Consider the following 16,482-nt stretch of genomic DNA (forward strand, 5'->3'; position numbering starts at 1 on the left):
GTTCCGTGCTGTGGTCTGATTTCGCCTCCCAGTCGCCCTCCCCCTTTGCCCCACGGGGTTCTGTAGATGGCATGCACAGGGCCCTGGTAACGACTTGAGGGCAAGGCTCCTAGTTTGCTCTCAAATGGGTTGGGGGAAGTGGTCTAGGGTTGAGGCAGGAAGTGGGCTTTGAGCTCTCCCAAAGGGGGGGGGGGGTGTCCCGCTGCGTCTTGGCCCTTAGCAGATCATTTCCAGATAGACTCAGAATAGGCAAACCTGTTAAGAACCAAAGCTGCATCACCTTTGTTCTTGGTGTCCACATGAAGCACTGAAAAACAAAATGGTCTACTAGGCATATACATAGTTGGGAGCTCAGTTGTGGATCCTGCAAACTGTTGGGATACCGCCGGGGAGACAGCTTTTTATTCAACAGCAGGAACAAAGGAAAAAACATGTCTGCTTCCCTTCGTCTCCAGTAAAACGGCTAAAAGCAAAAGCAATATACAAACGGAACTTCCCAGCAAGCGCTGGAAGTAAACAGACATGTGACACACAACAGTCATGCCTGTACCCTTTTATGGTGGAACGGAACTACAGTGGTGCCTCGCAAGACGAAATTAATTCGTTCCGCGAGTTTTGTCGTCTTGCGATTTTTTTCGTCTTGCGAAGCACGGTGTCGGGAAAGTTTTGGAAAAGCTTAAAAAAATCACCAAAGTCTTTAAAAACCTCAAAAAAGGCTGCCACACCACGTTCTATGAGTTGCTCCTCGAAGTCAAGTCGCAACTGTATTAACGGTGTTAAGAAAAAGGAAACAAACTTGCAAGACGTTTCCGTCTTGCGAAGCAAGCCCATAGGGAAAATCGTCTTGCGAAGCAGCTCAAAAAACAAAAAACCCTTTCGTCTAGCGAGTTTTTTGTCTTGCGAGGCATTCGTCTTGCAAGGTACCACTGTATATCCTAACACAAACTTCCTAGTTTTTAAGACTGCCAGGGAGATACTCTGCACCGAGAGCTGGCAACATTCTTTCTGATATTTGGGGGGCTTCTGTCGGCCTTACTTTCCACTTGAACGTTTTGCAAGGTCCATCTATTCTGCCAGTGTGCGCTCTCACAAACACTAGCCTAAGGTCGGAGCTTAGTTTTCATTGTTTGCATTTCTCCCTTTCCACCAAATGGTGCTCAATGCAGTTGAGAATTTTAAAGAGCGCGTTCATGCTCTCCTTGCCCCGTCAAGAAGCAGTAACCACTAAACCAGTTTGCGGTGGCATGTATGTCACGCGTGTGGCGCTGTGGTCTAAACCTAGGACTTGCCGATCAGAAGGTCGGCAGTTCGAATCCCTGCGACAGGGTGAGCTCCTGTTGCTCCATCCCTGCTCCTGCCCACCTAGCAGTTCGAAAGCACGTCAAAGTGCAAGTAGATAAATAGGTACTGCTCCGGCGGGAAGGTAAACGATGTTTCCGCGCGCTGCTCTGGTTCGCCAGAAGCGGCTTAGTCATGCTGGCCACATGACCCAGAAGCTGTACGCCGGCTCCCTCAGCCAATAAAGCGAGATGAGCGCCGCAACCCCAGAGTCGGTCACGACTGGACCTAATGGTCAGGGGTCTCTTTACCTGTCACCTAGTGCTTCAGTAATTTTAGCCCCTCTTGGAATTTGGAGAAGAGACTGTGGATACAATGATGCTTGCAGAAGTTTGCCTGGTATGCAGACACGGGGGGCGGGTGTCTTGGTGGGAGGGTGAATGGAGGAGATCCTGGTAAGTCTAGGTCATAGGCTTATGAACATTTCCCAGTGCCCATCAATATTACTGATTCAAAGTCTAAGGATTTGCCCTAGGTAGACACAACACAACCCTGATAAATTCTGAGAGGACTATTGTCGCTAGACTACAGCACCCATCGTCCTTGACCACTGGCTGTGCTGCCTGGGGCTGATGGGAACTGGAGTCCCAGCATGAGTGAGACTGGCTTCCCCATCCCTGCTCTGCAGAAAGCTTACAGTGGTGAATCTGGGGGAATGATTAGCCCTTGAGGCCAGCTGACGATCAATCTTCTGGAAGAACCGGGTCTTAAGGACAGATTTGAAGTGAGAATCTCAGCCTTGCTGCAATGCAATGCTGATAAATCAAGTAGAATGCCCCTGGTCAATGTTGATAGCAGAAAAGACTGCCCTTTATCAGATTCTATGCCATTATCAGATTTTATGGTAGTCAAATATAAATTCCAACCGTAGCTGCCCCAGAGGACATTGTGACTCCAGCATTTTTTATCCCTTGGGACTCGCCTTTTTCACAGCTGCCATATACTGGCTTGACCCCTTCATTCATCAACAACCTCTGGCTCAAAATTGCTGTCTGTCTACCTGCTGCCAACCACACTCTGCTTTGGCAAGTTTGCAGCTCTTTGCCCCAGTGCAAAACCCACTTTACACTTAACAATGAACCGCACTTTTGGAGTCTGCGGCGGTTGTCACCCTCCCAGTCATTTGACGTTGCATTGAGTCAGGCCAACAACTTTTTATCCAGCTTTATTTATAAATGTTAGTTACAAAAAAAAATCTGCAAAGAGATACATTTCCGCCTCTCGTCGGTGCTGTAATCCGGGGAGGCCCTTTATTGCAACACCATAAATAGTTCAGAGAGGAAAGGAGGTTTTTAATTCAAGAATTCAAACTCTGCTATCTACAAGGAGGGTGGGGGGTGGAGTTCTGCTTGTTACTGGTTAATACCCATCAGCAAAAGATGAATAAAAAAAACCTTGAAAGGTAACGTTCATTGCACAGTAACTTGTTTTAATGTGATTTTTAAAAAGGGCAAACCAGACCCCAAGTTGCTTGTGATTTAATCACGATCCACCTGCGACTCAATTCCGCTTTGCCATTGCACTGCTTAAATGAATCTGAGCCAGTGTCCAAAAGCCTAGCAGTGAAGCTCCAGGTGGATGGAGCCTGTTAGGTACCGTATGTCTGGGAAAACTGTCTCCAACAGACTGATTCCTAAACCTTCAAGTAACACAGGTTCCCCCACCCCTCCCCTGCCCCACCCCACAATGATAATTATAATTAGCTGCACAACCCAGTCATTATAACGCTTCTTCCTATGCAAGACAATTCCTATCAATAATAACACAAATAATTTTCTTACAAGGTTTTTCCACATTGTGGTTAAATAAAAACGACTTTTCTCTACAACCCTTAAATAAAACAGCAGCCCTTAAATAAAACAGCCACCGTTCTATTCAAGGATGGAGTGGGGAAGAACAAGGAAAGAAAACATCCTATGTATGAGGCACAATTTTTATTGTGCAAGTCAGGAAGCAGAAAAAAATAATAATTTCTCTCCTGGGACTGAACAGGTTTGTTCAGTGTTCTGCACCAGGGCCATGGAGGGTCAGGAAGGCATCTGTCTCGGTTACCTAAAATACAGGGACACACATCACAGTAAGGACCACTCTTGATGCTGCTGTCTATTTCAAAATGGCAAACATCAAACTGATGTGGAGCAGGGAGGAGATGTTATTACACAAAAGGCACGGTCTGCCGTAATTCAACATCCTCTTGAATTAGGGGGAGAATAATGCAGTACAATTTTGGTCTGAGGTCAAACGGTATTTTTGTCTCCAGCAGCATCTCAATGGTCAAAGTCTTGCTTGCTGGTATCCTTGAGGTGTCTCCTGTTGCACAAACATTTCCCCTTTCAACTCAACATCTCCACCAGGGATGGGGAAACTGGCCCTCTAGACAACAGCTTCCATCACAACCAGCTCACTGCCTTATTTTAAATCAGGGTTTCCAAAACCTGAGTTTCCAGCTGTTTTTGGACTACAGTTTCCATCATCCCTAACTAGCAGGGATGAAGGGAACTATAGTCCAAAAACAGCTGAAGACCCAAGTTTGGGAAACCTTGGTTGAAACCTACTGTATTTTTCGCTCTATAGGATGCACTTTTCCCCTCCAAAAATTAAGGGGAAATGTGTGTTCGTCCTATGGAGCAAATGCAGGCTCCTTGGCTTCAGCAATAGCAATGCGAAGCTTCCAAAGCGCAGAGGGAGCGCTCCCTCCACGCTCCGGAGGCTACGTGTTGCTTTCGCTGAAGCCTGGAGAACGAGAGGGGTCAGTGCGCACCAACCCCTCACTCTCCAGGCTTCAGGGATAGACTCTCCTGGCTTCAGCGAAAGGAATCTGAAGCCTTCGGAGCGCAGCAGGAACTCGCGCTGCGCTCCGAAGGCTTCGGGTTCCTTTTGCTGAAGCCAGGAGAGCAAGACTCTCCTGGCTTCAGCAGAGAGGGAGAGCTGCGCAGCGCCCCTTCAGCCAAGCGGGAGGAGAAATAGAAGGGGCTCCGTTTCTCCTGCCGCTACACTGAAGGGGCATTGAGCAGAGAGGGGGAGGTTTTTTTTCTTGTTCTCCCCCTCTAAAACAAGGTGCGTCCTATGGTCGGGTGTGCCCTATAGAGCGAAAAATACGGTAATTCATCTGCATATACTGCAGGTGTTCTTGTCATCAAAACCTCCACAAGTTGATGAAGTGGATGTCAGATCCAGGTTCAAATATCCGTCAATCCAGGAGATCACTGGCTGACATTTGGCCAGCCCCCTCCTCTCCCATAGCTGCTGCAAGAATAAAACAGCAGGGACTAATCATGTATGCCACACTGAGCTCTTTAGAGGAGGCCCCACAGAACAGGAAAAGTAATGAAGATGGACCTGGGCTGGAGACAGAACAGAGGCAGAAAAAACTGGGCTGTGGGTGCAGGTCTTTCACAGACCACCAGGTGGAGCCCTTCAACCGTTCTGTTCGCAGTGCGGCATCAGAAACAAGGACGATATTTTTAGTATTTTTATGGTGCTTTAGTGCTCAAAGCATTTCACATGCATGCACTTTTTTGAGGTGGGGTGAGCAACCAGACGCTGAGATTCCAGTTCCCAGAGCCAGTGTGGTGAAGTGGTTAAGAGCGGTAGACTCGTAATCTGGGGAACCGGGTTCGCGTCTCCACTCCTCCACATGCAGCTGCTGGGTGACCTTGGGCCAGTCACACTTCTCAGAGGTCTCTCAGCCCCACTCACCTCACAGAGTGTTTGTTGTGGGGGAGGAAGGGAAAGGAGAATGTGAGCCGCTTTGAGACTCCTTTGGGTAGTGATAAAGCAGGATATCAAATCCAAACTCTTCCTCTTCTTCATGTTCAATAAGGACGCTGTTAGCGCAACGGTATCTGCTGACTTATAAGGTTGCCCCCTCCCCAATAATCCTTCCAATGCAAGGGACCTCAGTATTTTATCAGCCTCAAATTGCAACTATGGGGAGGAGGGTGCTTTCAGACCCCCCTCTGGAGTCCAAGGCAGAGGTGGGGTTCGAACCGGGGCCTTCCTGATTCATCACTCTGGGACATTGTACCAACTCATGTAAGCAATATTGCTCTAAAAAACCCTGTGCTCAGACCCAGGGGTCAAATGCGGCCCCTTCAAACTTCTTCATCTGGCCCTCGGAACTCCTTCCAGCTCTGTGATCCTATGACTCATCCCCAGTACAGGCTTTTTATCCCCAGGCCACACTGCTCACATCCCAAAGCATTTTGGTCTGGCTGCGAAGTGTCCTTAAAGTGATCATCCCTCTTGCTCCTCCCACTTTTGCATTTGGCCCTGCCCACCCCTGTTCTGTGGCTAGAAGGGACTGTGGACCTTTGGTTGAAAGCAGTTCCAACCCCCCGGTCTAAAAAAAAAAAAAAAGGCAGGGAGAGGGGCAGAATAGGGAGCGCTCACAGCGCCTGCCACTCATGAAATCCGCCCGCCTTCTAAGGCTGGTGCTAGCAAGCCTTCCAGTTTTCTCCATTTGCGCTGCTCCCCGGTACAAAGAACCACCCCCGTGGCTTCCCGCTTACCAACAGCCACTTCTAAACGGTGCTGCCAAATTTTCAGCCGTCGCAACGAAAGTATTTACATCCAGCACCAGGATCCCCTTATTCTCCATGGCCTCTCGGCTGGCGCTGGGTTTCTCTACAAGGAGCGAATGAAAAAAGGAGATGTTACTGTTGCTTACCTCTGCAAAATATACAACGCCCTGAGATGGCTTCCCAACAAGCTAAATTCCAGGGAGCCGGGCCAACTCTGGGTATGTGGGGATGGAGTTGGTTGGGGGAAATGCTTGATCAGTTTTGGCCTCGTGAAACTCCTCTTAAAGCAATTTCTCAGGTCGATCGGCAGTAACAGAGAAGGGGTGCGTCAGAGCTGGGAAGCAGGAACCCAAAATGCCCATGTGTGCCTTTGCTCTTAAGACCAGACCTGTATCAGGAAAGCAAACCTAGTGCTCTCCAGCTGCTTTTGGACTACAACTCCCATCAGCCCATGGTCGGAGGAGGTGATGGGAGTTTTAGTGTACAACACCTGGAGAACACGCACGAATGTAAGCAGAGCCTGTCCGTTGCTTCAGGACAAAGTCCCGTCTAACCCAACATCATGTTCTCACAGGGGACAATTGCATGCCTCTGGGAGAGCCTGCAAGGAGGACCTGAGTGCAAGAGCACTCCCCTTGGGAATACTCGCAACTGGAATTCAGAACCACACTGCATCTGACAGTGGGTAAAATATACCCCTCATCGCTAGCAGCCAACAACTCCGTGAATTTGTCTAATCCTCTTTTAAAGTTCGCTACGTCTGCATTTTTCCCTTAAAAAAGACAAGAAAAATTCCCAAATGTTTAGTTTGCTCTCATTTTTAAAAAGCTCCCAGCATGGCTCCAAACCATTTTGACTGCCGTTTTCTGAACCTTTTCCAGCTCTACAATATCCTTTTGGAGGCATGCTAAGCAGAACTGAAAACGGCATCCCATGTGTGGCAGCACCATAGATTTGCACAATCCCGTTATGATATCGGCACTTTTGTTTTCAACCCCTTTCCTAACGATCCCATTATGGTCTCATTGGCTGCTCTGCCATTCAAGGAATACTCTAAACCTCTGGAAATTCTGGAAAAGCTCAAGGCAGTGGAAAGCCCTTCTCAGCAGGGCCAGGACCCACAAAGGCTGCTTGTCTCCACATCCTTTTTCACACTGCCCTGAAAATGTGGGGGGTTTTTTTGCGGGGTGAGGGGAGAGGAGAAGATATCCACAAGAGAAGTGCCCCCACAGCCAGGATATGGCAAGATCTCCCTACCTGTGAGGAACACGGCAAATCTCCTGCTGATGTGCTGAACCTGCAAGTTCAGCAAGCAATTCAGATGCTCAGATCTCGGGGAAGACTTGGAATCGCACTGGTGGTAGTGGAGAACTTCAGTGATGTTGGAACCCTGGCAGGATTTCAGGAGCATCTCCTTGGCGTGAGCTGCAGGGTCCTTCCTGCAGGGAGAACAAAACGTCAAGAGAGTTTGGTCCCAAGCAGCTTTGAGTTTGGGACTGTGCCCAAAAAGCACACCTCTTATTCACAGAATAGGAATCGGAGAATTGTAGATGGAGAAGGGACACCAAGGGTCATCCAGTCCAAGCCCCTGCAGTGCAGGATGAAGAAGAAGAAGAGGAGGAGTTTGGATTTGATATCCTGCTTTATCACTACCCTAAGGAGTCTCAAAGCGGCTAACATTCTCCTTTCCCTTCCTCCCCCACAACAAACACTCTGTGAGGTGAGTGGGGCTGAGAGACTTCAAAGAAGTGTGACTGGCCCAAGGTCACCCAGCAGCTGCATGTGGAGGAGCGGAGACGCGAACCCGGTTCCCCAGATTACGAGACTGCCGCTCTTAACCACTACACCACACTGGCTCTCAATGCTGCCCAGAGAGATGCTTCTTGAGGATGCTGCCCAGAGAGTTGCTTCTTGAGCTAACGGCATTATATAAATGAACAAGAATGCAGGCATATCCTATGGGAGTTCTATGTGCTGAAATTCAGAGGAACTGAGTACTTTTAATTTAGCCAGCAGCAGGGCAAAGCAGGGCACATGCAAGGGAGTGTTACACTGCAGAGAGAGTTGGGCTTGCAGGCTTTTGGGACCCAGTGGATCTCTTTCCCAGGCCAAGAAGCCCACTGCAGGCATGTGATTGGAAGCAGCGTTCAGGGGAAACGTGGTTAGGTAATGTCCTCAAACCAGACACCAGTTCTGTCCAGGTTCAGACCTCCTCCTAAGGAGCAACAAAGAAAGCAGGATCCTCAAGTGGATCTCCAGTGCAGGAGAGCCAGACACCCCTGACCTCAGACTAGAGGCCCCCACGGCCACTGCCTGGGTTCCTGGCTGGACCTCACATGCAGGGAGCCACAGCAGAAGAGGAGACAGGGCCAGGCAGGAACTTCAGCTGCTGAACTGTCCACAGAAGCTACTCGGGAGGAGGGGAGGCACGTGGAAGCACCGGCTCGGATCAGGGCCTGGCTGTGTGCATAGGGGAGGAAGGATAACCCCACTGTCTGCATCCGAGGCCTCAATCAATTTATTTGATCATTTCAGTAAACTGCAGTTTTAAACGGTCTTTGTTGTTACCTGAGAGCTTGAAACTGGGCAGTCTGTAAATATAGGGAGTAAGGAAATAAATACATGCTTGCATGGACGGGGGGGGGGGGGGCTAGCAAAGGCATCCTGGCAGGTGGGGGAACGAGGACTCTGCAGGGATTTAGCAGGGAGAAGGGATTTAGTCAGTGCCAGAGTCGTCCTCACCTGGCGTCCTCTCGGAGTCTCTTGGTCTCTTTGTAGTGAAGGAGCCAGCTCCATCTCCCGTGGCTGCAGTTGAGCTTCTCCAAGGTTTTGACAGCGTCTTTAAGCTCCCCTGCCGGAAGAGCATCAGCACAACAGGACAGTGAAAACTACGAAGTTTGGCTGCCTAGAGTTCCGTCTCCGCTGCCACATGGTAACAGCTGGGGAGCCCCGGTTATTAAGGCTGCCGGTCCTTAGCCATCAATATTGCCACTGTCGCCGTTCACTGAATCATCCTCCGTATTATTGATTGGTTTTTTACCCCACCCTTCCTCTCAAAGGAGCCCACAAAACAGCAAAGCCATCCCATCCCTTGAAGGAAAACCCCCCCTGAAGAAATTAATAAATGGGGGGGGGGGAGGAAATAAGTCACGTATCCTCAAAGGTTAATAATTTCTAGGGTGCCAAGGAACAGTATTTCAGCCATTAAATATCTGGGTGAACGTTTTAAGGTCCCTCCAAAATGTTAATAATGAGCGAGACACCTCGGCAGGGAAGGTGTTCCACAAGCAGGGAACTACCACTGAGAAGGCCCTGTCGTGGGTCAACCCCGATAGGGCAATGCACAGCAGCACGGCCAGCATCTGGGTCTCCATCCTGATTGTAGGGCCCAAGGTGGCTGGTATCGGGTGAGATGCTCTTTCAGGTATTTGGGTACCAAACTGTTTAGGACTTCATACATAGCACTGCAAAGCACCATACTAATGGGAGATGCACCAGGCCACATCTAAGGGAGATACGAGCGGAAGACAAATATTTAACACGAGGAGACATATTCTCCCTGACATGCTCGCAGGGAGGTTTGCTTCTATTTATACTGCCACAACATTCAATCACAGGAAACAATCCCTGTGCACCACTTCCGAAGACACACCACCTCCAGAAAGCTGTGCTTTTCCGGAACTGGCACACTGGGCGCAACATCTCACCCATTGTCATCGCCTCAAGCACTTTGTCGTCAGACACCACGAAGCCCCCGCTGTGGAACAGCTCCTGATGCGTGTTGTCAAAGATGTCCTCAGGGTTGTCCACTCCCACAAAGGTCACGCTGGGAAAGCGCTTTAGCCTCAGCAAGGACGGGATCTGCCCAGGAGACAAATGTTTTTTTCAGGTTCAGCACTGGTCCATCGGTTACGTTTCCCTCGGGTGGGCAGAGGGTGGCACCGGGTGCACAAGCAGGAGATCTGACCACTGGCAGAGGACGAGGGGTGCGGGGGGAGCACACCGCCCCTGGCAGCGCGATCCCAGTGGGTGCTATCACGGCTGCCCCCCACCCCCGCAGGCGGCACGCCACGCCACACCCCCAGGACATGCGCCAGCCACGCCCACGCCTGCTCTCCGCCCCTGGATCTGACCCCTCAGACTTTGGGAGGAAGGCACACACAGAAACAGGAACTCCTACCCACAACAGATAGCAATCAGGCCTGTGTATTCCTTGCTAAAACTTGTTTAGCCTTCCAAATTTAGGGTGACGCAGAGGGGAATCCTGCCACCTGTATGATCGAGCAAAGTTGCAGAATGCTTACTGCATTGTAAACAAGCTTCTCTTTCACAACCTCACAGGGACTGGAAACTTGCCTCAGTGAAGGCTGCAGTTCAAGATTAGCAGGAAGCCAAATGCTACGCCCAGTGCTGGCGACGGCTGGGAACCAGTATCGTGAACCGAACGTCATACTGGTGGCGGAGGGTCTGCTCTGCATGCAGAACTGAACCCAGGTCCAATTCCTGGCCTCTCCAGATACAGCCCAGAGGGTCCTCTGTGCAAAACCCTGGAAAGGTGCTGCCAGTCAGTGTAGACAAACTGTGCTCGATGAAACGAAAGTCTGCCTATACAAAGGCAGCTTCCCATGTTTTGTAAAGCACTGAAGCACCAGGGAGGGGGAACGTTAGAAGCATTTGGCAGTGGGAGGGAAGAGAACCAGGTTTTAATATCCGGAAGCTGTTTTTCCTGTGCCACACAGGAAAGGCACTTTTGAACCTACTTTATATATGTGTCGGTATATGTCCTCATTCCTAATGATGACCATCAGTCTGTCTCCCTCGGAGTGGCTTGTCTTACAAAAATGCAGAGGCTTCATTTCCACATGGCTCCCTTTTTTCAGCAAGTTCTGAAACAGAACGTTTAAAAAAACCCATCACCAAAACCAGAATGGCTGCTTTCACAGTTAAAAGCAAAAATGAAAACAAAACCAGAGTTTTTCTGCGTCTTCAAGCAGCAACAGAAATTCAGGATAATTCTGCAGGTAAGGGACAGAGACGAGTCCTCTAATCCAGTACAAACAAAATCCATCGTGTTCATTGCTATTTGTTTGTTCCATTTATATGTCAGCTTTTCCTCCAAGGAGCTCAAGGTGGTCTGCATGGTTTTCTCTCCCCTCCCCCATTTATTCTCACAACAACCCTGTGAGGTAGGATAGGCTGAGAGACAGGGAGCAGCTCAAGGTCACCCAGCGAGCTTCATGGCTGAAGCAGGGATTTGAATCCTGGTCTCCCAGGTCAGAGTCCAACACTATTCTGCTAATATCACACTTCTGTTGTCCTGTTCTCCTCACTTGAAATGGGAGATTCGCCCCAAGGCTGTTAACTGCAGCTGAATCCCACCCAAAAGCACTTTCCATACAATCAAGTCCCGCACATTAAATATGATGTTCCTTTTTTAAACGAAAGCAAAGAGAGGAGGGGGACATGGACAGCTGAGAGTAGGTTTGGGGTTTTGTTTTTTTTAATGCTAGAGCCCCAGAATGACTGAACACCCAGAGAATCAGAGCCAGAAGGGACCTCAAAAGCCACCTAGACCAAACCTCCATCAGCAAAGAGGAGATGCACCATGAAGCAGAGCAGCCTTTGTCAACATGGTGCCCTTTAGAGGCTGGTCCTCAGTAGGGGATACCGGGGCACCCTCACTGGTGCTGTCATTTTCAACATTAAACTCCAGTGCTGGGACCCTGGACATTGTGGTGTGGAAACCTGGGCCTGCCTCTGGAATCTGTGATGCTCCCTCTTTCACTCCTGCCACACACACACACACACACACACACACACACACACCCTGCCACCCAGTGTAATCATGTATTACTGTTCAGCATGCGCAAACACTAACCAAGGTTCCCCTCCTGAACAGCTAGTTTGCATGCCCTGGTTCAGAGGGGAACCCAGGTTAGCATCATTCCACACCAACAATGCTGGAAAGGCCAGGGTCAGGGTATTTGCTTTACATACAGAAGCCCCAGGGTTCAATCCCCAGGGTCTGTGGGTAGTCCTGAACCCCTGAAAAGCCACTGCAAGTCAACAACAGTGGACTAAATGAACCAATTGTCTGACCTGGTGCAAGGGAGCTCCCTATGTTAAAGGAAGGGAGCTGGAAACCCAGGCTGAGAGAAGGGACGTGCAAGACAAGGGCCCTGTTCCCGATTTGCAAACTATAGAGTAGCTGAGAGCGTTCCATCCACACTGGGCAGTTGTCACCCGTTGCCGATTTCTCCACCGCCTAAAACCTGGTGCAATATTTAAAATGTGAAACATCTTTGTTAAGTTAAATTGACTGGAAAAGCTTGCAAATTACCAGATAGGCTTAGGATTTTAATATGTAATGTGATAAATTAATATGTTGAAATTTAGATCCGGAAAGTAAGAAAGATGTTAAGTGATTAAGTTAACTTTATGAGAATATAGGTTTTGGAAAACCTTTACAATGATATACACTGAAATTCAACCAAGGGGACACGAGGAAGTCGCTTAACAATGTTAATTAGATTAGTCTTAATAAGGTTAGGATTTATGTTTGTTTGTTTGTTGGTGTGTTTAAAAATTTGTGGAAAACCAATAATTTTTTTTTTGAAAAATAAAATAAAATGTGAAACATCTTACCTTTAGTCTCCCAAAGAAAGGACTGTCGCCCGTTTCCACCAGGTAGAATGCATAAGGCTTTTTGCAAGCTTCCTGGGCAACCGTCTTCAGCTTGAAATGTAGTGTGCTGCACAGTTCGGTGAAGAGGTGCTCGTAGGACGTCGTCCTCTGAGGCAAGGAGGGACCCCTTTTCTCCAGAGCATCTTCTGAGGTAGGATTTGGCTCTCTGGCCGCGAAACTCGCCTGCCTGTCGCCCTGCGTCATCAACCTGCTCAATTCGGCAAACTCGTCCATGATGACCGATATGTCTCCTCGGGAATCCTTTAGCTTATTATTGTACGTTAACTTGTTGAGGTGGAAAGGAGCGGCCGGCCCTTGTCCTTGACCTTTCGTTCTAGCAGCATTGCTCACTGATTCCTGGGCAGAAGCAAACGGGGGAGGAGGTTCAAAAGGGTCGCTGTGTCTGCTTCTGGGGGTGCTGTGTGGGGCACTGTGCCTCGGGCCCCGATTCAAAATAGTTATCAGAAGCGGGCTTCGGCTCCTGGGTGGCACGCTGAGCTCAGGAGCTTCAGGGACCTTTCTCGATGGCAACGTCTCTGCCGTTACCTGAAGCAAGCGCTCCGGAGTACCTTCGCCAGAGGTAGGAGGTTGTGGTTTCTTAAGGGTATGTTTTAGCTTATCGTGGAAACGCAGACACTCCATATCTAAAGTGCTCTGAATGGGGTCGTTCAGAACCCTCCAAGCCCTATCGGAGAAGTTTTTCCATTCCTGCTCTCCGAAAAAAGGGCTACGCCTCTTGGAAGACTGAAAGCTTCTGTTTTTTTCTTGGTGCTTCTTGGTTATAGTAAAGTTTAAATAGTCCTTTAGAGGTCCCGACTCTTCGGGAGAAGGCAGCACAGACCTATCGCCTTCCCGGAATGAGGACGGCCAGTCATACTGGATAGTCTCAGCCTCAACATCAGGCACCGCCACCTTGTTTTCCAGAAACATCCAGCCGTCACCCTTGTGAAGCTCGTTCTCACAGCTCAAATCACTGGCGCAACTCATTTCCATGGCATCTGGCGAGGCAGCAGATCTTGTAGACAGTATCTCAGGCTGACCTCTGTGATGCACATCTCCGCAGGGTTCTGGGACACCGTCCGCAGAAACACATTTATTTTCCCAATTTATATTCACGCCCGTAGCTCCGACAAATGGCACGGGTCTTTCACCGGCCGGAGCACCTTCAGGGTCCTCCAGATTCTCCACCGGGTTTTCATACAGATCATGTGTGTCTTTATGTGCAGATGACCCAGATTCTTCGGATAAACATTCCGTAGGACGCACTGACGGCACAAAAGGCAGCATTTCTCTGCCTGCCTTCCTGAGCTGGTCCTCAAACATGGATGCTTCCGAACTAACTTGTCCTGGGTCAACCCCACACAACGCAGCTGCTTGGATCAAGGGGAACTGGCGTTCTGGACTTCTTGTGCCCGTGTCTTCCCACTCTGGACAGCATGAACTTTCAAGGGTGTCCGTAGCAGCTCCTGTCTCTTGATGAGACTTCCTTTCAGCCACATCCACCTGACCGGAATTTATGCTTCCCTGCAGTGCTGAATGATACCACCCGTATCTTTGTACAGCCATGTGAGAGTCTCTCTTGTTACTAGGCTGCGCTAAAGAGTCACCTGTCATCGCCCATTTGGGGTCATAATGGGCAAGCTTGTCAGTGGCATAACTCTCTTCATCACTCTCCGGAGGGGTCACACACTCAAGGGTGACGGAACTAATCCAGTTTAAGGCTGGATTCTCTTTCGCAAAGGCGGTTTCTTTGCTCACGGCCGTCATGCCACTCACAGTGTCTATCAACTCATAGAGAAAGGACCTGATGTCTTCAGGCACAGTAACTACAGCTTGGCTTAGCTTATCATCATCGGATGCCGATTCTCGGGGCACAGGAGAGACTTCAATGTCCTCACTGTTAACGCCACACTTTTGATTGTCAGTACTGGTGTCCAATTCTTTACTATCCAAATGCCAACTCTGGCCCTGAGAATTGCCAAGTTGTTCTGTTGTCTGCCTGGCCTTCCCTTCCTCTTGAGTTGCTATGTTGCACCGCAGTTCATTCACTTGCAATGGAGCCACACCTACCAGGTGGAGGGCTTCCTTTTCCTGCGGGATGCAGGAATCCTCAGCTGAACGCGTTTGCTTTGTGAGTGTGCTATTTTCAGCTGAGTGCTCTTGGTTCCCCGGCAAGTCTTCCTCTTCATCAGATATTACTTGATAGACAGGACTAACCTGCAACTTAAGCACATCAGCCATGTGGATTCCATCCTCTTCCGGCGAAACACAGGAAGCCGCGACCAAGTCTATTTCTTTTTCAGGTGCAAGATTTGGAGCTGATAAAGCAGAATTTTCTTGTTTCCCTGTGGATTCCCCTTGAACTGATGGGCTGCTCTGCACTTGGCACGGTCCACACGTTTGCAGCGGACTTGGGTCAGTCAGGTTACCCTCTTCCTGGGAAATGTCTTCAATCAAATCCATTTGATTTAGGGATATGTGATGTTTGGTTGACTTCACAGAGTCTTCCTGGGCAGTTGGCAATTCTGTTACATCATCAGGACTTGTTTGATGGACAGGACTCTCCTCCGGTGAAACTGAATCAGCCAGATTCATTCCTTTCTCTTCTGTGGAAGCAAAGGAAGTATCGTCCGAACCGACTGGGTTTGGAAATTTGGGGCTGTTTGCCAGTACAACAGAATCTCGGCTCTCTACAGATTCTCCTCGAGTTGCCATATCCTTTAATCCAGCAGCTTGTGCAGAAGCTGAATCTTCTAGGTTGGTTTTGTTATCTTCCTGGGACCTACGGGTGCTTTCAGCCACATCCATTTGGTTTGGAGACATGGGATGTTTGGCTAATTCAACGGCATCTTCTGTCCCTGGAGACTGGGCTACTTCATCGTGGGTTATTTGATTTACAGGGCTAGTCCGTAATGGAAGGGAATCAAACAGATTGTCCTCTCTATCTTCCTCTGAAAGGCAGAAACCCTTAACCGCATCTGCTGGGCCTAGAGATGCAGAATTAGGGGTTGATAGTACAAAGTCTTCTTGGGTACCAGGTGATTCTGCCTGATGCTCGGAAACTGTGGCTGGTGATGGTGGAAAAGTGACTGGGGATGTAGAGGCCCTGGCAGCTTCCCTGTCTTCTATTGCACAGCCTTCCTCTTCTTTGTTCTCTTGGTCCAAGTCCATATCTCGGGGCTCTGAGTCAGTATCGTTGCTGTCCGAAAGAGCAAGTTCAATTGATTCCCACCCCGTGCTCTCTCCTTCTATATCTTCCTCATCTACGGGGAGATCCTGTGACCCCCTCCCCTCTCTACACGGTTTGTTGACTTCCCCACAATCACTGTCTGCTTCTAACCAGCCTATTTCAGCAGGACGCAGCAACACGGCGCCCCCGCTCCGTGGGCTGTCCTCCTTCTCCTCTGCAGAAGGAGAGGAAGCCTTTAATTCAGAAATCTTCTCTGCAGAAACGCCACCGGCCATCGTGTTTGCACTAGGCTGTTTGCTGGCTGAATTCTCCAGGACTTCCGCATCTTTGGAAGCAGCATCGCTTTGGGAAACCTCAGCTAAGGCGACACTCGCAGTCGCCTCCGCATCAGTTCCACGCTCCTGAGGCCTCGAACGCCCTTCGGTATGCTCATCTGTCAAGTTTCTGCTCTGGCTCTCTGCGGAGAGGGCAGGATCCAGTGGGAGTTCTTCATCAGGTTTCTCCACAGCCACCTGAAATAAAAATTCCAAGTTTCAAAAGTTCAGAGAGACAGAAAGGCAAAAAGTAAAAAATAAATCTCCATAGCTTTTTAAAATCTGCAAACTATCCTAGAGCAGTAAAAAACAAAAATCACAGCATGGTGCAAACGTTTACCAACACACGCTTCCTGGAGTTGAGAGAGCCTCGGCCCTCCTACCTTTCGAGCTCCTTCAAGGTTTACCCCACTGTGCTGCTTCAAGAATAAGC

At 49.3% G+C, this 16,482-nt stretch overlaps 1 protein-coding gene across 5 annotated transcripts in view; it reads right to left on the reverse strand.

Moving 5' to 3' along the window:
- Positions 1-2,487: 2,487 nt before the first annotated feature.
- TASOR2 (transcription activation suppressor family member 2) overlaps positions 2,488-16,482 on the reverse strand; it is a 63,571-nt gene continuing 49,576 nt past the window's right edge. For all 5 annotated transcript variants that reach the window (XM_077935363.1, XM_028747791.2, XM_028747792.2 and 2 more), the window contains 7 exons: positions 12,507-16,247; positions 10,622-10,747; positions 9,569-9,722; positions 8,604-8,712; positions 7,119-7,300; positions 5,850-5,964; positions 2,488-3,390 (listed from right to left, as the gene is read on the reverse strand). In XM_077935363.1, the coding sequence (XP_077791489.1) occupies positions 3,387-3,390; positions 5,850-5,964; positions 7,119-7,300; positions 8,604-8,712; positions 9,569-9,722; positions 10,622-10,747; positions 12,507-16,247 (4,431 nt within the window). In that variant the 3' untranslated portion in view covers positions 2,488-3,386. The remainder of the gene's footprint in view (positions 3,391-5,849; positions 5,965-7,118; positions 7,301-8,603; positions 8,713-9,568; positions 9,723-10,621; positions 10,748-12,506; positions 16,248-16,482) is intronic.

Source organism: Podarcis muralis, chromosome 10 (genome assembly GCF_964188315.1).
Source record: "Podarcis muralis chromosome 10, rPodMur119.hap1.1, whole genome shotgun sequence".
NCBI classification, from domain to species: domain Eukaryota; kingdom Metazoa; phylum Chordata; class Lepidosauria; order Squamata; family Lacertidae; genus Podarcis; species Podarcis muralis.